Here is a 24,750-nt window from a genome sequence, read left to right as displayed (position 1 = left end):
ATTTGAGTAAATCATTATTTTTTACAGATATAGGTGAGTCGTTTTGTATCTTTAAAATTTTAAAAACTGATAAGTGATTATATTTTAGGAGGAAATCATTAATAAGGTATTTTTTAATAATATTGCTAAAGAATATATCTTAAATAACTATGTAATCTCCTATGAACCAGACTCTTGTTTTATATAAACAAATTATTTCATGTATGCTATAGTAGATAAAATATAGGTACTGTTAATATTATGAAGAAGTATAAAGATCTTAGATTATTCTCTTTTTCACAGTAGCCTTGGAAGGTTTATAGTGATTCCCACCCCCCACCCCACCCCCAATTTTGGCTTCTTTTGCATGTTTCTGTAGTGGAAATTTATTCCTTGATTATATTCAGCAAATATTTTAATGACTCTATGTGCCAGGCACTCTTCTAGGAGCAGCCAGAAATCCCTGCTCTCTTGGAAGTACATTCTTGGTGGAATAACCCTGGAATAGAAGTCAGAAGATGTAGAATTAAGTAACCAGTATTATCAGTAGGCACATAACTTACTGTAAACTGGAGATAATGATATTTGCCCAGTTTTAAAGGAGATTTGTGAAGAACAGATGAGTTAATTTTTTTAAACTAACATATACACTGTAAAGTTTAGAATTTCTGTAATAGTAATAGATGCTGAAATTCTGTCTTTTTGTACCACCTGGAGCAAGACATGAAGCAGCAGCTGTTTATAAAATAGGTTATGATGAACACACCTGAATGATTTATTCAGCAGCTTAGTTATCTTTAGGTTGAATTTAGCCCATGAATCCTTTGGATTCTTAGCTAAAATTATTTTATCTTTGTCAGAGATAAACTGAGAACTTTTGTGTCAGTAGAATTTACCTAGTAAACTTTTTTTACATAAATTTTTTCCTCTCTTCTTAGGAACAAAGCCACATCTTTTTTTTTCTGATCTTTGAAGGGTGATAGAAGATCCTTTATGTTTATCCCTTAACACATGAAGGACTATAAATCTTTGAACTAAATGATTTCTTTTTAAGAGGATGGTTTAATAAAAATTGGTAGTTTTAAAAGTGTAATCTTCAGATTTTTTTCCATTTATACTATATTCTTGGCACAATGAGGTATATGTTAAGTTTAAAACCAAGCAGGAATAAATAATAAATAATACTAAGATTCAGAGCTCACAAACTTAAAAGAAAAATTGCTGCCGTTTTTCTTCATTGTAGGTGACTTTGAGAACTTCAATGGCTTGAATTCTTTGCTTACTCTTGGATGGATAGATTGTGAATACAGTGTATGTGGTAGCATCAGGAACGTAGAATATTTAATCTGGTGTTAGAACTGTTTTTTTCTTTCCTCCCTAGATACAGACTGTTGACCTATTATGAAACTGAAGTACATAGTAATTTTCAGATTTAAAATTTTTAAAAATATTTTTATTGTAAAAAGTTTGTGCATATCGTAGAGAACTCTGAAACAACAAAAAGGTACAGAAGTGAAAGTAATACAGTAAAAGAACGTAAATACTAGAAATGTTTACATAAAGGGGTTGGCTGAAAAGTATTATAATGAAACATTTTGTAATTACTAAAACACTCTTAAAGTAGAAAATTACATCAATAGGATCTTGATGCTTTTTTTTCAGTATTTTTTTCTGTCTGCTTTATAATATATGCCTAACGGAGTTCCCTTTGTAATGCAGCAGAAGCGAATCTAACTAAGAACAATGAGGTTGCCGGCTCAATCCCTGGCCTCCCTCAGTGGTTAAGGATCTGGAGTTGTCATGAGCTGTGGTGTAGGTCTCAGACACAGCTCAGATCCTCCGTTGCTGTGGTTGTGGTTTAGGCCCTCAGCTGTAGCTCCGATTTGTCCCCTAGCCTGGGAACCTCCACATGCTGCAAGTGCAGCCCTAAAAAAGCAAAATATATATATATATATATAATATGTCTAACAACACACGGAGTTGGAATAAAAGTGCAACTGAATATTCACCTAATAGAGTGCTCTAATACTTCCCAGTTATTATGATGGCTTCTTTTTTTTTTTTTTTTTTTTTCCGGTCTTTTGTCTGTTTAGGGCCACACCTGCAGCATATGGAGGTTCCCAGGCTAGGAGTCTAATTGGAGCTGTGGCCTACATCACAGCCACAGCAACACAGCATCTGAGCCATTTCTGTGACCAACAGCTCACAGCAATGCCAGATCCTTAACCCACTAAGTGAGGCCAGGGATCGAACCTCTGTCCTCATGGATCCTAGTCTGGTTTGTTAAGCACTGAGCCACAACGGGATCTCTTAAGATGACTTCTGAAAGTGATTTTTAGTGATTACCTAACAGCTTGTCCTGCAGTTTATTTAATTAAATCTTCATTATTAGTGATATGTAAATCCTTTTTAAGTATATCCAAAGAGCCTGATCCCAGGTTCCTGGTTAATTATTTGATACCAGTGCTTCTTAAGATAAAGTAAATTTAATGTGATTTTTGTTGAAGATCCTGGGGACTTTGTTATTTTAAGAAATTTGACTATTTGATTCTAAAGTTTATTTAGAAGAGTAAATATCTGATGAGAGCAGCAGACTTTTTTTTTTTTTTTTTAAAGACTAAGTGGAGAAATAGAAGGATGAGATGTTTTGCCACATAATAAAATATACTTTGAAGAAAACAATGATTGGGCATGGAAACACTAAGAAAGGACAGGAAGTAACACAAAAGTAAACAGAGTAGGGAATCTAGATATATTCAATTTTAACAAACCTGTCTAATCCATGAATATAAACACTTACAGTGCCTTTCAAATGCCTGAACCATATACAGTATTTGCACATGGGCTAACAAATTAATATTTTGAATTACTTTACGGTGGTTCTGCATGGTGGCTAGTGGCTCAGTTTTGACATTACCATACTGTATCCCAATGTGTGTACTATTATGTGACATGATAAATACACTTCTAATTACTTACAGCTGTTTAGTTTTACAAGTTTATTCCTTCCAGTTATTTAACAAGTGCCTGCTATGTTCTAGGCATAAGGATGTAGTGATGAGCAAAACAGTCAAGATGCCTGCACTTCTGTAATTTATGTTTTTATGGGCAAAAACTGATAATGAACAAGTAAAACACCAAATAATAAGTTCTGTGTAAGTGAAATTGAAAGATGTGATATAGTGACAGTCTGGTTTCTTTAGACAGTCTATTCAGAGAGACACTCTACTGTGAAGCTAACATTTAACCAAGAACTGACTGAAGTATTAGCCATGCCATGATCATAGAGATGGCTTTTCCAGGTAGTGAAGGAGGTGTGCTAAGACATTAATGCAGAAATGAGTTTGGCATGTTCAAAGAATGGAAGGAAGGACCACTGTGGCTGGAGCTTGGGGAGCAAAGGAGAAAATGGTATGAGTTGGGTTTTGTGAGGTCAGCTAGGACCCCTGGATTATAAAAGGCTTTGTGCGATGATCTGAAGAGCTTGGGTTTCATGTTGATACATTCATTAGATGCTTTCAGGGCATTTTATGTAGGGAAGTGTTACCACCTGATAAACCTGAGATTTAAAAAAAAAATTTCTTTTGTATATAGTTTATAATTTGGCACAATTAAAAACTTAAGTCAGTGGCATTCAGTTAAGGCTATATAAGCATGTTTCACTTACCAAATAGAGACATGCTACAAAAGAAAATCAGTAGTAATCTATGTCTAAGTATTCAGAATTATCTCAGCAAAATCTAGGAGTTGGAGAGGTAGAAAGGCAGAAGTAAAGGGATCCTTTTATAGAGGGGGGGTATTGAGTGGGATAGGATAGGGAAGTAAAAGAATTTTAAATGTCCCCTTAGGGTGCAGTAGAACATCTTGCTTGAGGAAATAGTTGGAGTCTTGATAAAATGTTAATGAACAGAAATATGCAATTGGAATAAGGATTGAGAGAGGGAAGGTAACTATTCATTTGTTAAACTAACTTGGGGTGAAAAAAACAAATAGTAATTATGCACATCAGTAAAAATAGGGGAGAAGAGAAATCAGTGAAGATAAATAGATGAAATAAGATCAAAGGAAAACAAAGTTTATCAGCTGTAGTAACACTTGTGATCAAGTTGAATATAATTTAATAAAAGACAAAACTGGTTGAATTAAATCTAGCTATATTATGTTGCTTATAAGAATCAGATATGAAATAACCATTTGTAAGTAAAGGGGTGTCTTGAGTCAGAAGAATTGCATGCAAAAGGAAAGCTTGCAATTTTCTAGTAGAATTCTAGCAACAAATGAGATTGGATTAAGAATAAGAAGCACTAAATAGGATAAAGGATATGTTTTATAAATGACACACAGAGTATAACAACAAAATGTATAAATCTCCCCTAAAATATTTACAATGCAAGAAGTTCTTGGTTAGAGTACAGCTATAGAGATTTTAATGTATCTCTTCAAAAACTAGGTTGATTTGCATTTAAACATGAGTTTGGAATAACAGATTTTAAAGGAAAATGAACACATTTAATTTATCTTAAAGAAATTTGCATCTTTTGGGATCAGTTAAAGCATTGGAACAATTTATGAAATGAGTTATTAAAACCAGCTTAAAAAGAAATGGCACTCTCTAATAAAAGGAACATGGAGAAATGGCTGGTTCTAGGGATGGCTTAACAATCTTCTAGTATCAGAATCCAAACACGTATTCAAAAAACAAAAGGGAACTTGTTTCTGTAGCACATATACCAAAATTGGAACGACACAGATTTTCATGGCCCCTATAGAAGGATGACATGCAAATTTCACATTCCCGTAGGTTTTATGTTGTGTATGTTTTACCAGAATTTTTTTTAAAAATTAGTTTATATCAAAGGAATACAAGAGCCAGCTGAAAGCTCCCAAGCACCAAAACTGAATCAGTTGGACTATAACCTAAATATAAAATAAATATCCATGAGTCATACTGATAGCAGTAATTGAATAAGTGATTTATTTATTGAACTATCCTAGGATTTTTATAAGCAGCATAAAATGAATTGGGGGAAACGGACAGCTATTTATTACAGAAGAGTTCCAGATAATATGTGTAGATACTGCTCTCTTCAGGAAACACTTTAACTCCCCCCTCCCCTTTTGTGGCCTGAACTGACTAGAGTTGCTTCTGAATAGAATGTAGAAAGGGAAAATAAGTAACTTTGGGGTGGAGAAACCTGGCAGACACTCAGGGCCTTAGCCAAATGATCAAGGTAACATCACTAGTGATGATAAGGGTACTTTTCCCCAAACCTACAACCCCAGTCTGATCATGAGAAAAATATCAGACAACACCCATTGAGAGGGGATTCTGCAGAATAACTGACCAGCTCTTCCAGAGTGCTATGGTCATGAAAAACAACATAAGTCTGGGAAGTACAGAAGAGGCTAGGGAGATATGATGATTGCATGTGGTGGATTCTAGAACAACAACAACAACAAAAGGACATTAGTGGAATAGCCGGTGAAATTGGAATGCAGCCTGGCATTTAGTTAATAGCAGTGCACAGTGTTGGTTTGTTTTTGATGTGCATATGAGGGTAATGAGATGTTAACGCTAGGAAAGACTGGGTGAAGGATACAAGAGAATTCCAAATTGTCTTTTCAACTCTTTGGCACGTTTAAAATTATTCTAAAATAGAGTTCATTTTTAAAAAGACTTTCGGGGCTGGAACCTATCTAACCTTTAATAAGCAGAGCATTCTGATGTTATTTAAACAGTTTTGCACGGAAGGGGGAAAAAGCTTGCCAGTTCATTTTACGCACCTTGTGAAACATTGGGTCCATGAAGTGAGGTTTTCTCTAAAACTTCTATGCAAAATACAAATCCCTAGAAGCAAAAAAAAAAAAAAAAAAAGTGCTCTCACCTAGTAGAAAACAGAAGGCAGGGACACTTGTCTGCTTCTTGGTTTGAGGTGAACATTATACTAGTTTGGAGTTTGAAATCTTAGAGTGATGGACCCCTCAAACCAAGAAATTTATGTCGAATTTCATTTTTGATCACCTTTTTTTTTAAACAACTAAATTTTTTATAGCTAGAAAGCTCTTATCAGATTCTCTTATCAAACTAATACTAGTTTCATTCATACTTTCATTCTGAAATAAAGTATGCTTTTATTTCTGTGATTTATTCATTATAATACTTTATTTATTTATTGTCTTTTTTAGGGCCGCACCCGTGATATGGAGGGTCCCAGGCTAGGGGTCTAATCGTAATTGTAGCCATCGGCCCATGCCATAGCCACAGCAACACCAGATCCGAGCCGCCTCTGCAGCCTACACCACAGTTAAGGGCAACGCCAGATCCTTAACCCACTGAGCAAAACCAGGGATCGAACCGAAACCTCATGGTTCCTAGTCGGGTTTGTTTCCACTGCACCATGACGGGAATTCCTATAATACATTTTTTAAAACAAAACTTTTGCCCTGTTTGTATAGAGAAAGATGTAATAAATATTGGATACGGAAAGGCCCTAAGTTTTGGAAATGTTGGCAAATATACATAATCGTTTCTTAACATTACATTACAATACATGATAGGTCATAAATGTTACATGTATTTAGCATGTTGTTCATTCCTTATAAGCAGTGCATGCTTCAGTGCACTGTGTCAAACAGCAAAGGGCAGAATGAATTGTTCAGCATTTTCAGTGATCCCTGTATGTCTGTGAATTTTTGTTTCAGATGATTTATGCCAGTTATTATTGAATAAAACTGTGCTTATGGCATACCCCAGAATAAATAAACACATATTTTGGATTTGTCAATTTGAACCTGTTTTCCAGATTTGTGGCCACTCTGACAAATTAATTTCCTTGTTGATAGTCCTTAGTATTTAAGAATATCTGCTGTTTCTCTTGTCCACTATTTTAAAAAATGTATAATAAATAGAGGTTTTGTAGTTTACCATAACATATTTTGCTTCAGATTCATTGCCTCAGATGCATTTTATAGTTGGTATCTTTATTTTTCCAAAGTGTAGAATTATAAAAATTAGAGATTAAAACTCAATTATTTGATTTAAAGATAAGATTATATTATATCCTTTATAGTATGAATGTGTGTAGAATATGAAAACATGCATTTTACTTAAAGTTTAATATAGTTAAAAATCTGAAAATCTACCTTTTTCATAGTACTGGCATTACTATCTCTAAGGCAAATTCTCATCTTCACAACTTGCATCTTCATGAATATTAAAATCTTGGCAGTGTGGAACTTACCCGGTTGTATCCATGCTGCTAAGTAATGATGAAAGCACCATTACTCTCCAGTATTGATGCAGTTTGCCGGGATACCGATTCTGGTGTTCCTGTTTAATAGTTGTGTGTCCATGGCCAAATTAATTAACCTCATTGTGCCTCAGTTTCCTCATCTGTGAAGTGTTTAATACTGTTACGTACGTTATAAGGCTATTGTGAGGATTAGAGTAATTAATAGACATGAAGCACTTAGAACAGTACCTGGCACATGGTGCTCACTATTTGCTAACTGCTGTCACAAATACACTGCTCTCACTGTGCTTATCATTTTCTTCTCGTCATTTTCATATTTTGTTTTCAATTTAGATGCTTTGACTTCCATTATTTCTTGTAAGCATATGAAATCCTTACAGGAAAATTCCTTTAGAAATGAAATGATTTTAAGAAGCTTTTATTTAGGATAGGAAAGTAGCTGTTGCACCTCCTTGGTCTATTGCATTTTTTGCAAATTTCCTTTAGTGCTCTTATCCCACAGTTAGCTGTAAGTTTGTTGCTTTTCTCCCAGAGTAGTGTATATTTGGATTTATATGATGTTTTAGGATCCTTATTTAGTAAGGATTCCTGTTCACATTCCTGGAAATTGATTGTATATGACGTCTGACAGCATAATTTAATATATTTTAAGAGTATAATTATAATTATATGCCTACAATGTAATTATGTTATTACATAACTTTTTTTTTTTTTTTTGCTGATTTTAGAATTATTCTCAGGCCAGTATTTTATTCACTGTTTATTCCTTTGTTCATTGATTTTTAAACTGGGAACATTTATAGCAAAATTAGGCAAATTGAGTATTTATTTTAAGCTGAGTAATTTTTTTCCAAAAATGTGTGACAGTAAAATATTAGGACTTTTTTAAAAGTTTTTATAAACTGATTATGAAGGCAGTTCCAAAGAAAAGATGGTAACGTTTTGTGCATTTGGAAAATAAATACACAATTTTCCAAAATGACTGCTTTGAAAGTACAGATACTTGGATTCATTTATTAAATACTTATTTGAAAAATTGTCCTCTGTGGGCTCTCAAAGATCGACAGTTAAAATAAAATATAGTCACTGCCCTTAGGGACCCTGTAGTGTATTAAGCTTTAGTATATTTGTGTAATATAGTTTTATTATTTTGTAGTACCACTTTTTATATGTTAAAGAAGCTATGATTTGCTTTTAATGAATGTATTATAAGTATTCCCTCAACTTTTTCATTAAAAATTTTTTTCCTGTTAGAATACAACTATGTAAATTTCCTTTTCTAGGAAAGAATACCCACCTCATGTCCAAAAATTTGAAAGTAATCCTGTAACGTTAAGTCGGCCTCAAGGTGTTGGTAAGTGTGTAGTTTTATTTGTTACACCGGTGAAGAGTTTTGAGTAATTGTATGAAAGGTGGAAATAGGAATATGACGCTGACTTTAGAATATTCTCAGGTATAATAGAACTATTATATAGATCCATTTTTGTTAACTGATTTGGGAATTTATTTGTGACCTGAAATCATTACGACATGTTTGATGGAGGGAACGTTCGGGTGATTATAATTGAAATCTTTTGATTATATTAGCGTTGTTGTTAAATTCAAGATCCACATATTAACTATAGATGGGTTATAGCTTCAAGATTGTGTTTTGCTGAACAATATTAGAGTCTTATGTAATTTTCTTGATTGAAATGGTTTTAATCCTAAGATTTAGAATACATTAGGCAACCACTGAACTAAGAGACCATACTTGGTAAAACTGTGTTAACAGTAGAAGTTGGGAAACAGTTGTGAGTAGAACTTTATATTTGCTTTGAAATAATTTTTAATACACTGATTTATTATGGCAAAAATAAGAGCAGATAGCATTTATTAAAAGTGTTTCACTCTTAACTTGATGTTCATTTTCTAGAGTAGTGTAATCTGTGGGTTCATCTTGTTTGTCCCAGGGCTTTGCTTATTTATTTATTTATTTATTTGCTTTTTAAAAAAAATATGGTTGCTTTACAATAAGGTTCAGTATTACAAATTATACTCCATTAAATTGTTACAAGATGATGACTGTAATTCCCTGGGCTATAGAATATGTCCTTGTTGCTTATGTTTCATCACAGTAGTTTGTATCTGTTAATCCTATAGGCCTTTGCTTATTTTTTTGTTATTATTTTATTTAATTAATTAATTTATTTATTTATTGTCTTTTTGCCTTTTTTAGGGCCGCTTCCCAGGGCATATGGAGGTTCCCAGGCCAGGGGTCTAATCAGAGCTGTAGCCACCGACCTACACCAGGGCCACAGCAACGCGGGATCCGAGCTGCGTTCGCACCCTACACCACAGGTCACGGCAACACTGGATCCCCAACCCACTGAGCAAGGCCAGGGATCGAATCCGCAAACCCATGGCTCCTAGTAGGATTCATTAACCACTGCGCCATAATGGGAATTCCTATTTTTTATTTTATTTTTGAAAGGACGATATTAAACATATTGTTCTTTATTTTTTTTGGTTTGACCTGTGGTTTCAAGAGTTCTTTTTTTTTTTTAATTACTCAGTGACTTTTATTACATTTATAGTTGTGCTACGATCATCACAACCAAATTTTATAGCATTTCCATCCCAACTCTCAGTGCATCCCCCCACCCCCCAACCTGTCTCATTTGGAAACCATACATTTTTCAAAATCTGTGAGTCAATATCTGTTGTATCCTTTTTTTAGATTCCACATGTAAGTGATAGCATTTGATGTTGGTGTCTCATTGTATGCTGACTTCACATAGCATGGTAATTTCTAGGTCCATCCATGTTGCTAAAAATGCTGGTATTTTGTTCCTTTTAATGGCTGAGTAATATTCCATTGAGTACATGTACCACTTATTTATCCACTCCTCTGTCAGTGGACATTTAGGTTTTTTCCATGTCTTGGCTATCATATATAGTGCTGTAATGAACAGTGGAGTACATATGTCTTTTGAGTGGTGCCCAGGAGTGGGATTGCTGGATCAAATGTAGTTCTATTTTTAGTTTTCCGAGGAATCTCCATACTGTTTTCGAAAGTGGTTGCACCAGTTTACATTCTGACCAGCAGTGTAATAGGGTTCCTTTTTCTCCATACTCTCTCCATCACTTACTATTTGTAGACTTTTTGATGATGGCCATTCTAGGCCTTTGCTGGTTTTTTTTTTTTTAATTGAAAATTTGTTTTTTTCTTTTATTTATTTATTTATTACATGAATTTATTACATCTATAGTTGTATAATGATCATTATAGTCCAATTTCACAGGATTTCCATCCCACAATCCAGGCACATCCCCCAACCCCCCAGACTGTCTCCTCTGGAGACCGTAAGTTTTTCAATGTCTGTGAGTCAGCATCTATTCTGCAAAGAAGTTCATTCTGTCCTTTTTTCAGATTCCACATGCCAGTGACAGCATTTGATATTGGTTTCTCATTGTATGGCTGACTTCACCTAGCATGATAATTTCTAGGTCCATCCATGTTGCTAAAAATGCTGGTATTTTGTTCCTTTTAATGGCTGAGTAATATTCCATTGTGTATATGTACCACATCTTCTTGATCCACTCCTCTGTCAATGGGACATTTGGGTTTTTTCCATGTCTTGGCTATTGAAAAGAGTGCTGCGGTGAACATCAGAATACATGTGTCTTTGCAAGTCATGGTTTTCTCTGGATAGATGCCCAGGAGTGGGACTGCTGGATCAAATGCTAGTTCTATTTTTAGTTTTATGAGAAATCTCCATACTGTTTTCCACAGTGGTTGCACCAATTTACAATCCCACCAACAGTGTAATAGGGTTCCTTTTTCTCCACACCCTCTCCAGCAATTATTGTTGGTAGACTTTTGGATGATGGCCATTCTGGCCAGTGTAAGGAGGTACCTCATAGTGGTTTTGATGTGCATCTCTCTAATAATGAGTAATGTTGAACATCTTTTCATGTGTTTTTTGGCCATCTGTATGTCTTCTTTGGAGAACTGTCTGTTTAGATCTTCTGCCCATTTTTTGATAGGGTTGTTTGTTTTTTTGGTATGAAGCTGCAGAAGGTGTTTATACATCTTAGAGATTAATCCCTTGTCAGTTGATTAACTTGCAAAGATTTTCTCCCATTTTGTGGGTTGTCTTTTTGTTTTGTTTAGGGTTTCCTTTGCTGTGCAGAAAATTTTAAGTTTGATTAGGTCCCATTTGTTTATTTTTGTTTTTATTGTCATTACTCTAAGAGGTGGATCCAAGAAGATATTGCTGTTGTTTATGTCAGAGAGTGTTTGGCCTGTTTTCCTCTAAGAGTTTTATAGTGTCTGGTTTTATATATAAGTCTTTAATCCATTTAGAGTTTATTTTTGTGTATGGTGTTAGGGAGTGTCCTAATTTCATTCCTTTCCATGTGGCTGTCCAGTTTTCCCAGCACCACTTATTGAACAAGCTGTCTTTTCTCCATTGTATATCCTTGCCTCCTTTGTCATAGATTAGTTGGCTGTAGGTGCATGGGTTTAATTCTGGGCTTTCTATCCTGTTCCACTGATCTATATTTCTGTCTTTGTGCCAGTACAATATGATTTCGATGATTGTTGCTTTGTAGTAGAGTCTGAAGTCTGGGAGCCTGATTCCTCCAGCTCCATTTTTCTTTTTCAGGATGTCTTTGGCTATTCTGGGTCTTTTGTGCTTCCAAACAAACTTAAAATATTTTGTTCAAGTTCTATGCAAAGTGTCCTTGGTAACGTGATAGGGATTGCATTGACTCTGTAGATTGCCTTAGGTAGTATACTCATTTTGATAATATTGACTCTTCCAATCCAAGAGCATGGCATATCTATTTGTGTCGTCTTTGATTTCTTTCATCAGTGCCTTGCAGTTTTCAGCGTACAGGTCTTTTGGTTTACTCCTAGGTATTTTATTCTTTTGGATGTGATGGTAAACGGGATTGCTTCCCTAATTTCTCTTTCTGATCTTTCATTGTTAGTGTATAGAAATGCAGTCGATTTCTGTGTATTAATTTTGTATCCTGCAACTTTGCCAAATTTGTGGATGAGCTCTGACAGTTTTCTGGCAGCGTCTTCAGGATTCTCTAGGTATAGTATCATGTCATCTGCAAATAGTGATAGTTTTACTTCTTCTTTTCCAATTTGAATTCCTTTTATTTCTTTTACTTCTCTAATTGCCATGGCTAGGACTTCCAAAACTATGTTGAAGAGTAGTGGCGAGAGCAGACATCCTTGTCTTGTTCCTGATCTCAGCGGGAATTCTTTCAGCTTTTCACCATTGAGAATGATGTTCGCTGTGGGTTTGTCATATATGGCCTTTATTATATTGAGGTAGGTTCCCTCTATGCCCACTTTCTGAAGGGTTTTTATCAGAAATGGGTGTTGGATTTTGTCAAAGGCTTTTTCCGCATCTATTGAGAGGATCATATGATTTTTATTCTTCCGTTTGTTAATGTGGTGTATCACACTGATGGATTTGCGGATATTGAAGAACGCTTGCATCCCTGGGATAAATCCCACTTGATCATGATGTACAATCCTTTTAATGTACTGTTGGATGGGGTTTGCTAGTATTTTGTTGAGGATTTTTGCATCGATATTCATCAGTGAAATTGGCCTGCACGTTTCTTTTTTTGTGGAATCTTTGTCTGGTTTTGGTATCAGGGTGATGGTGGCCTCATAGAATGAGTTTGGGAGTATCTCTTCCTCTGTGATTTTTTTTGGAATAGTTTGAGAAGGATAGGTGTTAGCTCTTCCCCAAATGTTTGATAGAATTCACCTGAGAAGCCATCTGGTCCTGGGCTTTTGTTTGTTGGAAGTTTTTAAATCACAGTTTCAATTTCAGTTCTTGTGATTGGTCCATTCATCTTTTCTATTTCATCTTGGTGTAGTCTTGGAAGATTGTACTTTTCTAAGAATTTGTCCATTTCTTCTAGGTTTTCTGTTTTATTGGAGTAAAGTTGCATATAGTAGTCTCTTCGATCCTTTGTATTTCTGTGATGTCCATTGTTACTTCTCCCTTTTCATTTCTAATTTTATTGATTGGAGTCCTCTCTCTTTTTTTCTTGACAGGTCTGGGTAAGGGCTTATCAATTTTGTCGAGCTTTTCAAAGAACCATCTTTTCATTTCATTGATCTTTTCTGTGGTTTTCTTCATTTCTATTTCATTGGTTTCTGCTCTCATCCTTATGATTTCTCTCCTCTACTAACTTTAGGTCTTGTCTGTTCTCTCTTGAGCTGCTTTAGGTGTAAAATTAGCTTGTTTATTTGAGCTTTTTCTTGTTTCCTGAGATAGGCTTGTATTGGTATAAACTTTCCTCTTAGAATGGCTTTTGCTGCATCCCATAGGTTTTGGAGTGTCGTATCTTTGTTATCATTCGCTTCTAGGCATTTTTTAATTTCCTCTTTGATTTCTTCAGTGATCCATTGGTTGTTTAGTAGCATGTTGTTTAGTGTGTGTGTGTGTGTGTGTGTGTGTGTGTGTGTGTGTGTTTTGCAGTTTTTTTCTTGTTGTTGCTTTCCAGTCATACAGTGCTGAGGTTGGAAAAGATGCTTGATATGATTTCAATTTTCTTAAAGTTACCGAGGTTGGATTTGCAGCCCAGGATGTGATCAGTCTTAGAGAATGTTCCAGGTGCACTTGAAAGAATGTGTATTCGGTTGCTTTTGGATGGAATGTCCTATAGATATCTATTAAGTCCATCTGATCTAATGCTTCGTTCAGGGCCTGTGTTTCCTTATTGATTTTCTGTTTGGATGATCTGTCCATTGCTGTAATTGGGGTGTTAAAGTCCCCCACTATGTGATAGTGTTATTGTCAATTTCTCCTTTTAAGGTTGTTAGCAGTTACCTTATATATTGTGGTGAAGCCAGGTGGGGTGCATGAAAATTTGATGTGGGGCTCAGAACCCTCACTCCTGTAGGTGTGTCACTGTGAACTAGTTAGTTTCCAGTCTGTGGGGCTTCCCACCTGGGAGGTATGGGGTTGTTTATATCATGAAATCACCCCTCCTACCTCTTGATGTGGCCTCCTCTTTGTCTTCTGGATTAGGGTATCTTTTTTAAGGTTTCCGGTCCATTTGGTTGAAGATTGCTCAACCTTTAGTTGTGAATTTTGTCATTTTTAGGAGAGAAGTTGAGCTCCAGTCCTTCTATTCTGCCATCTTAATCCCATCTGCCTTTGCTTGTTTAAATAGCACTAATGGCTCTTGTTAGTCCAAGAGCTGCTTAGCCATTATTTAAGCAGCTAAGTTTTCCTGATTGCCAAAAGTTTGTTTTTTAAAGCACCTATATTCTCTTTCTACTTGAGGTGAAAATCTTATGAGTATATTGAACATTTCCCATTTTGTAAAGAGAATATTCCAAACTTAGCATCATCCGTAGTAACTTTGCAGTTGTTACAAATGTGAATTATTTGCAATGCATATTTAGGCTGAGTTTATTTAGTATCATGATTAGCTCTTTAGCATTCATGCTGTTATACCTTAAACTTTATCGAACTTTTACTCTGCACTAGTTGCTCAGTCAAATGCTTTACATTCATTATTTGCTTTTAATCTAGCTCCATATCCAGATCTCAACAAGCTAAATTTAACTTTGACTATGTTTTGTAGGGAGAAGGAAACTGAGGCACAGGGAGATTATATGGTTTGCTCTAGGACATAGGTAGTAATGGTATCCAGGTCTGTTTGATGCCTAGGTATCCCTAGGTCAGAAAGAAAGTTATTTCTAATGCTCAAGGAAAAACTGAACTGAAAAGTTATTAAAAAAAATAGGAGTGGCTTACACGTCACCCAGCTGCGTCTAATGTTACCAGACTTATGCATATGTACCCCCCCTTTTTGGGTGCCATTATCCTATATATACTGTTCTGTAACTTATTTTTTGACTTTGTTATATTATCTGATTTCTCTGCTCTTACTAAAAGATACTAGAATATCAGGAGAACCAGCATGCAAAGCACAATTAAAAGGAAGTTTAAGAATCAGGTGGAGGGAGTTCACTCCATGGCTCAGTAGTTAACAAACCCTACTAGGATCCATGAGGATGTGAGTTCAATCTCTGGCCTCGCTCAGTGGGTTAAGGATCTGGTATTGCCGTGAGCTGTGATGTAGGTTGCAGACGCAGCCCAGATCCTGCTGCTGTGACTGTGGTGTAGGCTGGAGCTGTAGCTCCAGTTCAACCCCTAGCCTGGTATTTTCCATATGCCGCAAGTGTGGCCCTAAAAAAACAGTTTAAAAAAAAAAAAAAGGGATCAAATGGATGTATTTATATATAGTGAACTTTAGAAGTTAATGTATAGCCAAGTTTTTATAATCATTTTTTAATGAATGCATAGTAACCCACTATATTTATGTACCATAATTTAGGTTTTCAGTGTTTTGGTATTATATAATAATTAATAATTTAGAACATTTTGTGTATTTTATCTGTCATTTCCTTAGATCAAATCCCCAGAAATAAAATTACAGGAACAAAGATTATGCATGTTTTAAAGGCTGATATGTTACTGCCAAAATGCTCTCTATATAGGGTGTCAGCTCCAGCAGCCAGTATGTGAGAGTGCATGTTTCTTTTATGCCTCTCAGCAACAAGAGATATTATCATTCTTTCAGACTCTGCCAGGCTGGTGGGAAAATAGTGTTTGTTTTCTCACATTTCCTCATTACTGGTGAGACATTTTATATGTTCCAGGGCCATTTTAATTTTTTCTTTATTCAGATCTGCCTGTTGTGTCCTTTGCTTATTTATCATTTAGCATGGTCAAAAGTGACTATTAAGGAGGTTGAAATGAGAATGTGATATATTACTTTAGTTTTATTTTATACTGAAAATCAGTCATAGTAAAAAATACGTGATAGAGAAAACTATTTTTCTGAATTGTTGTTCTTTTTTTGGGGAGGGCTGTACCTGTGGCATATGGATGTTACCAGACAGGGGTCAAATCAGCTGCAACTGCTGACCTACACCACAGCTCAATGGCAACGCCAGATCCTTAACCCGCTGAGCCAGGCCAGGGATCGAACCCAAATTCTCATGGACACTAGTTGGGTTCAATACTGCTGAGCCATGACAGAAACTCATGTTCTTTCTTAAAAGCCTATAAAAATAGTTTAAAAGCAAATATATAACCAGAATTAAGATAGTTATTTCTGTTCTAGCTATCCTTGGGGTATATATTTTCCAGCATATTAGTAATATCACAACTAAGTTTTCAAACAAATTTAACCTCACACACCCTCCAAATACTCTTATGAAAATTTTCAAATATACTGAAAAATGGAAAGGCTTTTACAAGTGAATACACATATATCTACCACATAGATTCTATAATTAACACTTTTCTATATTTCCTTTATCACATGTCTGTGTATCTACTTAACTGTTTATAAATTCATCTTATTTTTTCAGATGCATTATAGAGATTCAGATTCAGACACCGGTTCAGTTTATTCTTAAAACAGTTCAGCAGGCATATCATTATCTGGAGTTAAAAATATATGTTTTAGTTTTCTTTTTCTCTTTTGAAAACATTTACATACAGTGAAATGCACAGATCTCAAATGTATAGTTGAATACATTTTGACAAGTACACACATCTTTCTAAACCAAACCCCTAGGAAGACATAGTGCAGATAATATCATCACCTCAGAAAGTTCCTTCATATTCTTTCACTTACTCCTTGTCCCTGCCCCCTCAAAAGTAATGGTTGTCATATAAGTGGAATAATCCTGTGTTTACTCTTCTGGATTGTCTGCTTTATTGGCATAAGTTGCTTTTAGTAGTCTCTTAGGATATTTTATATTTCTCCTTTTTCATTTCTTGTAACTTCTCCTTTTTCTTTTTTTTTTTTTTGTATTTGCTCTGGGTTTGTTTGTTTGTTTGTTTTGTTTGTTTGTTTTTTGGTGTGTGTGTGTTTTTAGGGCCAAACCCATGTCATATGGAAGTGCCCAGGCTAGGGACTGAATTGGAGCTACAGCTGCCGGTCTACACCACAGCCACAGCAATGTGGGATCACAGCCATGTCTGTGACCTACACCACAGCTCACTGCAGTGCCAGATCTGCCCCACTGAGCAAGGCCAGGGATTGAACCCACATCCTCATGAATACTAGTCGGGTTCATTTCCTTAGTGCCACAATAGGAACTCCCTTATTTCTAATTTTATGGATTTGAGTCTTCTTTGTTTCTTGTTGAGTCTGGCTAAGTGTTTATCAATTTTGTTCATCTTTTCAAAGAACCAGTTTTTAGTTTCATTGATATCTTCTGTGGTTTTCTTTGTTTCTGTTTCATTTATTTCTGCTCTGATCTTTATGATTTCTTTCCTTCTGCTAACTTTGGGGTTTGTCTATTCTCTCTCTAGTTGCTTTAGGTATGAAGTTAGATTGTTTATTCTGAGATTTTTCTTGTTTCCTAAGGTAGGCTGTATTGCTCTAAACTTCCCTCTTAGAACTTTTGCTGCATCCCATAGGTTTTGGATTGCTGTGTCTTTGTTGTCATTTGCTTTTAAGTATTTTTTTAATTTCTTCTTTGATTTCTTGAATGATCCATTGGTTGTTTAGTAGCATGTTGTTTAGTCTCCACGTGTTTGTGTTTTTTGCAGTTTTTTTCTTATTAATGGTTTCCAGTAGTACAGCATTGAGGTCAGAAAAGATACTTGGTATGTTTTCAATTTTTTTTAAATTTCCAGAGACTGGATTTGTGGCCCAGAATGTGATCTATCTTAGGGAATGTTCCATGTGCACTTGAGAAGAATGTGTATTCTGTTGCTTTTGGATGGAATGTCCTATAAATATTAAGTCCACCTGGTCTAATGCTTCATTCAGGGCCTGTGTTTCCTTGTTGCTTTTCTGTCTGGATGATCTGTCCATTGCTGTAAGTGGGGTGTTAAAGTCCCTTGCTATTATTGTGTTATTGTCAATTTCTCCTTTTAAGTTGCCTTATGTATTGAAGTGATCCTCTGTTGGGTGCATATATATTTACAATTGTTTTATCTCCTTCTTGGATTGATCCTTTGATCATTATGTAATTGCCCTTCTTTGTCTCTTACAGTATTCTTTATTTTAAGGTCTATTTTGTCTGATATGCATATTGCTATTCCAGCTTTCTTTTGATTTCCATTTGCCTGCAGTGTTTTCTTCCATCCTCTCACTTTCAATTTGTATGTGTCCCTAGAAGTGAAGTGGGTCTCTTGAAGACAGCATATATATGGGTCTTGTTTTTGAATCCATTCAGCAAGTCCGTGTCTTTTGGTTGGGGCATTTAGTCCATTTACATTTAAGGATTATTGATATGTATGTTCTTATCGCCATTTTATTAATTGTCTTGGATTTGTTTTTGTTGGTCTTTTTTCTTCCCTTGTTTTCTTCTTTTGTGCTTTGATGACTATCTTCAGTGTTGTGTTTGGATTGCTTTTTCTTACTTGTGTATCTGTTGTAGATTTTTGGTTTGAGTTACCGTGACGATTTGATATAGGAGAAAAAAATATATGTATATATACACACAAAATTGTTTTAAGTTGGTAGTTCTTTTATTTGCAAGTGCATCTCCAGTGTCCTGCATCTGTGCTCTCCTCATGATTTCTGATTTTGGTAGCATATCTGCGCATGGATGATTTCCTTCCCTTACTATATGTATGCCTTTACTGGTGAGCCTTGTCATTTGTAATATTTTTTCTTTTTCTTTTTTTTTTTTTTTGTCTTTTTGCTATTTCTTAGGCCGCTCCCGTGGCATATGGAGGTTCCCAGGCTAGGGGTCGAATCGGAGCTGTAGCCACCGGCCTATGCCAGAGCCACAGCAACATGGGATCCGAGCCGCGTCTGCAACCTACACCACAGCTCACGGCAACGCTGGATCGTTAACCCACTGAGCAAGGGCAGGGACCGAACCCGCAACCTCATGGTTCCTAGTCGGATTCGTTAACCACTGTGCCACGACGGGAACTCTAATATTTTTTTTCTAGTTGTGACCTTTTTGTTCTTTTCCACTTGGAGAAGTTCTTTAAGTATTTGTTGTATGGTTGGTTTGGCTGAATTTGCCTAGCTTTTGTTTGTCTGCAAAGCTTTTGGTTTCTCCTTCAAATCTGAATGAGAGCCTTGCTGACTATAGTAATCTTGGTTGGAGATTTTTTTCCTTTCATCACTTTATCTTGCCTCTCCTTCTGGCCTGCAGAATTTCCAAAAAAAATCGTCTGATAACCTTATCAGGGTTCCCTTGTATGTTGTTTGTTTCTTTTCCCTAGCTGCTTTCAGTATTTTCTCATTGTCTTTAATGTTGGTCAGTTTGATTAGTATGTGTCTCAGGGTGTTCCTCTTTGGGTTTATTTTATATGGTACTTGTTGTGGTTCCTGGATTTGAGGGAGTGATTCCCACATTAGGGAAGTTTTCCTCTATTAGCTCTGCAAATATTTTCTCTGGCCTTTTTCTCTTTCTCTTCTCATTCTGGAACCCCTGTAATACAGATGTTGATGAATTTAACATTGTCCCAGAGTTCTCTTTGACTGTCTTCATTTCTTTTATCTTTCTTCTCTTTTCTGTTCCACCAGTGATTTCCACTAGGCTCTCTTCCACCTCTCTTAATTCGTTCTTCTGCCTCCTGTATTCTGCTCTTGGTTGCATCTAGTGAGTTTTTAATTTGTTTTTGTATTTTACATCTCTGCTTGCTTAATCCTTAAATATTCTACTTCTTTGCTCAGTGTTGTAATTTATCAAACTTTGCCTCCAGTTTATTTCCAAGGTCTTGAATCATCTGTACTATCATTAGTCTAAAGTCTTTTCCTTGGAAGATGCTAATCTCCAGATCACTTAGCTCTTTTTCTGGGGTTTTTTCCTTGTTTCCTTATCTGAGTCATAATTCTCTGCCTTTTCATTTTGTATAGACTTTTGGTGTGGTCTCCTTTTTGCAGACAATAGGGTTGTGGCCTCTCTTGCTTCTTGATGTCTGCCACCCTTGTGGGTGAAGCTGGTACAGGGGTTTGCTACAGACTTTCTGATGGGAGGGACTGGTGCCTATCCACTGGTAGGTTGAGGTGATTCTTACCCCTCTGGTGGGTGAGCTTTGTCTCTGGGTGCAATTAGAGGCATCTGTGTGCCTAGGGGGTCTTTAAGACAGCCTGTTTGCTGATGGGTGGGGCTGTGTTCCTACCGGGTTTGTTGTTTGGCCTGGGGCCAGATTTTTCCAAAATGATCACCTCTAAAGGAGTTCACGCTGACCTTTGCCGCCAATTTCTTTTCCCCACAAGGAGCCACAGTCACCTCCTGTTTTCCCAGGAGATCCCCCAAGAATCACAGTCAGGTCTGACCCAGATGCCTATGGAGTCTCTGCTTTGCCTGCACCCAGTGCACACAAAAGCATGTGTGCCTTTCAAGAGTAGAGTCTCCATTTCCCCTAGGCCTGTGGAGCTCTTGCACACAAACTCTGCTGGCCCTAAACGCCAAATGCTATAGGGGCTCCTCTTCCCAATGCCAGATCCCCAAGGCGTGGGAACCTGATGTGAGGCTTGAACTTTCACTCCCGTGGGTGAGCCTCCCAGTCTATGGGCTGCCCACGTAGTGAGTATGGAGTTGCTTATATCACATAGTCGCCCCTCCTACTGTCTCAAAGTAGTCTCCTTGTTGTCTTCTGGAGTAGGATATCTCTTTTGGTAGTTTGAAGTCTATTTGTTGAAGGTTCTTCAGCAGTTGGTTGTAATTTTGTTGCTTTAATGAGAGAAGGTGAGCTCCAGTCCTTGTACTCCGCCATCTTGGAGGACCATTTTTTAAAAACATGGATTTTAAAATTTAATCTTAAGATCCAGCCTGTTAATCACTTTTACTCATCCCATAAGAACTTCCATATTCCCACCTTTTCTGCGTATCTGGAAATAGAGAGGTACATTAAAAAGACATTGGGCTAGAAAATCCAGGAAATATTCTAATATTTTTAAATTGACATGTAGTTGATTTATAATACTGTGTTAGTTTCTGGTATGCAACACCATGATTCAGATATATATTCTTTTCCATTATATGTTATTATAAAATATAAAACATAGTTCCCTGTGCCACACAGTAAGACCTTGATGTCTTGTTGTATATCTGTTTAATATATAGTTGTTTGTACCTATTAATCCCACAGTCCTGATATTTCCCCCCACCTTTCACCTTTGGAAACCATACATTTATTTTCTATGTCTGGGAGTCTCTCCTGTTTCCTAAATAAGGTCACTTGTATCATATTTTAGATTCCACATATACATGATATCATATGATATTTGTCTCTGTTTGACTTAGTGTGATAATCTCTAGTGCTGCTGTGAATGGCATTATTTCATTCTTTTTTGTGGCTGAGGAGTCTTCTATTGTGTAGATACCACATCTTCTTTATCCATTCATCTGTCACTGGACATTTAGATTGCTTTCATTTCTTGGCTATTATAAATAGTGCTGCTATGAACATTGAGGTGCAAGTATCTTTTTGCATTAAGAGTTTTCTCCAGATGTATGCCCAGGAGTAGGATTGCTGGATCATTTGGTAACTGGATTTTTAGTTTTTTAGGAACTTCCATACGTTTTCCATAGTGGCTTCACCAATTTACATTCCCACCCACAGTATAAGAGGGTTCTGTTTTCTCCCACACCCTCTCCAGCATTTATTATTTGTACACATTTTAATGATGGCAGTTATAACTAGTTTGAGATGATACCTCACTGTGGTATTGATTTGCATTTCTCTAAAACCTAATGATATTGAGCATCTTTATGTGCTTGTTGGCAATTTCTATTGTCATCTTTGGAGAATTGTCTACATGGGTCTTCTGCCCATTTTTTGATTGAGTTGTTTGGTTTTTTTGGTTATTGTGTTGTATGAGCTGTTTGTGTATTTTGGAAATTAGCCCTTGTCCGTGGCATTACTTGCAAATATTTTCTTTTTATTTCTTTTTATTTTTTCTTTTTCAGACTACACCCGTGGCATATGGAAGTTCCCAGGCGAGGGCTCAAATCAGAGCTACAGCTGCCAGCCTACCCCACAGCCACAGCAACATGGGATCCAAACTTCATCTGCAACCTATACACCACAGCTCATGGCGACACCAGATCCTTAACCCACTGAGCAAGTCCAGGGATTGAACCCGCATCCTCATGGATCCTAGTTAATTACTGAGCCACGAAGGGAACTCCTGCAAATATTTTCTCCAATTTTGTACATTGTCTTTTCATTTTGTTTATGATTTTCTTTGCTGTGCAATAGCTTAAGAGTTTGATTTGTTTACTTTTATTTCTATTGACTTGGGTGACCTAAGAAAACATTTGTATGACTTATATCAGAGATTGTTTTGCCTATGTTCTCTTCCAGGAGTTTAATGCTGTCCCGTCTTAATCTCAGTGTCCTTTTGAGTGGTCTTGGAGTACTCACCTTCTCATCCCTAAAAGGGGGTTCAGTGACAGCAAGAGTGTCACATAGGTTTCATCTTAGGTACCTCTTTGGAGTATGTTGTTGATGGTTTGCAGGCTGTCACAGCTTAGCAAAAATGACTTCCATGGTCAGGTGGCTAGTAAAATTCCATGAGCCACTTGTTAGGCATTTGCCATTCCCAAACTATGCAAGTTTTAAGTCTTGTACCATTTTATGTTTTTGGATGTAATTTGAAACTGGTTAATTTTCACATGAATTATCATAATCTTCTCAAATGTTTTTCTCTTCTTTTCATAGAAGATAGAATCCTAAAGGAATTTCTTAATCTTTACATTAACTTTCTTAGGCTTATTGTCTTTATAGATCTGCTCTGGTGTCCCATACGTTGTTAGTCATTTGCCATACTTCACATAACATTGGTTTTAAGTTCCATCTTAAAACTTCTAATTATATCGTTCTTTGCCTTTTCTGTCCCTTTCCTTTAGTATCTTGTAGATGATCTTGATTTAGGGACCAAGATTTTGAAATCATTTTTCTCTGTTATCAGTAATAATTTCCATTTTTCCCTGTGTTGACTGTGATGGGAGATAGAGAAAAATGTGACATAGACATGATGAGATAGCTATGGGGGAGAAGAGTGTGATTATATGATCAGGAATGAAATGATAGTATCTTTTAATATGTCAGTCTTTAAGTGGGATCCGGCAGGAAAGTGATATAGATACATATTTGAGCAAAATGATTTGCAGAGACATTGTATTACAAATATTCCTAAAATGTTTTTTAAAGGAAAAAGTTCTTTTGTGTACATACAAAAACTTAATTAGTAAAACCTGAAAAGTCAGAGGGAAAAATCCCATATTTTAAGACAGCACGCTCGCTCTGTAAATTATTACCAATAATTGTTTGTGTGTTGTGTATTTTCTGAGTTCCAAATGTTGTCCAGCCTCCTTTTTTACTGAGTGCCACGTTCTAGTTTTTTAATTCATCTTTTTTTTTTTTTTGTCTTTTTGCTATTTCTTTGGGCCGCTCCTGCGGCATATGGAGGTTCCCAGGCTAGGGGTCCAATCGGAGCTGTAGCCACTGGCCTACACCAGAGCCACAGCAACGTGGGATCCAAGCCGCGTCTGCAACCTACACCACAGCTCACGGCAACGCCAGATCGTTAACCCACTGAGCAAGGGCAGGGACGTTAACCCACTGAGCAAGGGCAGGGACCGAACCCGCAACCTCATGGTTCCTAGTCGGATTCGTTAACCACTGCGCCACGATGGGAACTCCACGTTCTAGTTTTTTAATGCTCATTTATATTGGAAACACCTTTTTGGTTCTAATCTGTCTAACTTATTAGCCTCACAGGACTATGACTGACACCTGTATGCTCTGACTGATGCAGTGTCTCTGTAATCACAGGTATTCCTGGCAGCAGCGTCCACTTCTCTCCCTTGCTAGGTCCTTAAATTTGTAGACCTGTGAGGTCATCAGTACCACTGTAAGGCCAAGTTCATCTATTTTCAGAGACGATATAGTCAAAGCATCCCTTCTTCTCACCCATGTGATTTCATCTTTTTTTAATGTGTCCTGTGGTCTTCTGTAATGTGATTCGCTAATCCGGTAAACAGTATTTGAGCCCTTAGCTTTTGCAGTTTCTAGACACAGAAAACACGTGACTAAAACGTGATTTCTGCTTTTTCAGAGCTGACAGTTATAATGGGAGGAAACAGATCGGTGAAAATAATTAGTATAAAATAAAATGAGTGCTAATAGAAATATGAATAAAGTGATGTGTAAACTCTGAGGATTTGCTTAATTGTGCTTAGTGTGGGGCAGAAGCAGTTTCTTAACAAAGAATGCTTTGAATTTACTAGATAAACAGGGCTTTGCTTGTGAAGCCAACAGCATATGTAAGAGGGTGAAAGAGAAAACACTCTGGAGAAATGCACTTCTCTGAGGTATAGAGTTTTTGGAAGTAAGACTGGACCATCAGTACCATCTTTTGCTTGCCAAGAGATGGGGTTTAGCCTTTTTTTCCTTAACTGCTGGGATCATTGAAAGATTTTAAGTGTTAGATGATAGAGTGATATTTTGAAAGATCGCTTTGGCAGTAGTGAGGATTTGAAGCAAAT

The 24,750-nt window shown here is 36.4% G+C and overlaps 1 protein-coding gene across 6 annotated transcripts in view; it reads left to right on the top strand.

Moving 5' to 3' along the window:
- The window catches only part of SENP6 (SUMO specific peptidase 6), a 137,996-nt gene that overhangs the window by 54,133 nt on the left and 59,113 nt on the right, over positions 1 to 24,750 (top strand). For all 6 annotated transcript variants that reach the window (XM_047763707.1, XM_047763697.1, XM_047763690.1 and 3 more), the window contains one exon: positions 8,516 to 8,586. In XM_047763707.1, coding sequence (XP_047619663.1) covers positions 8,516 to 8,586 — 71 coding nt within the window. The remainder of the gene's footprint in view (positions 1 to 8,515; positions 8,587 to 24,750) is intronic.

This window comes from Phacochoerus africanus, chromosome 2 (assembly GCF_016906955.1).
Source record: "Phacochoerus africanus isolate WHEZ1 chromosome 2, ROS_Pafr_v1, whole genome shotgun sequence".
NCBI lineage: Eukaryota > Metazoa > Chordata > Mammalia > Artiodactyla > Suidae > Phacochoerus > Phacochoerus africanus.
Note: the sequence above shows the minus strand (reverse complement) of the source record. Positions and strands in the feature narration are given on the sequence as shown.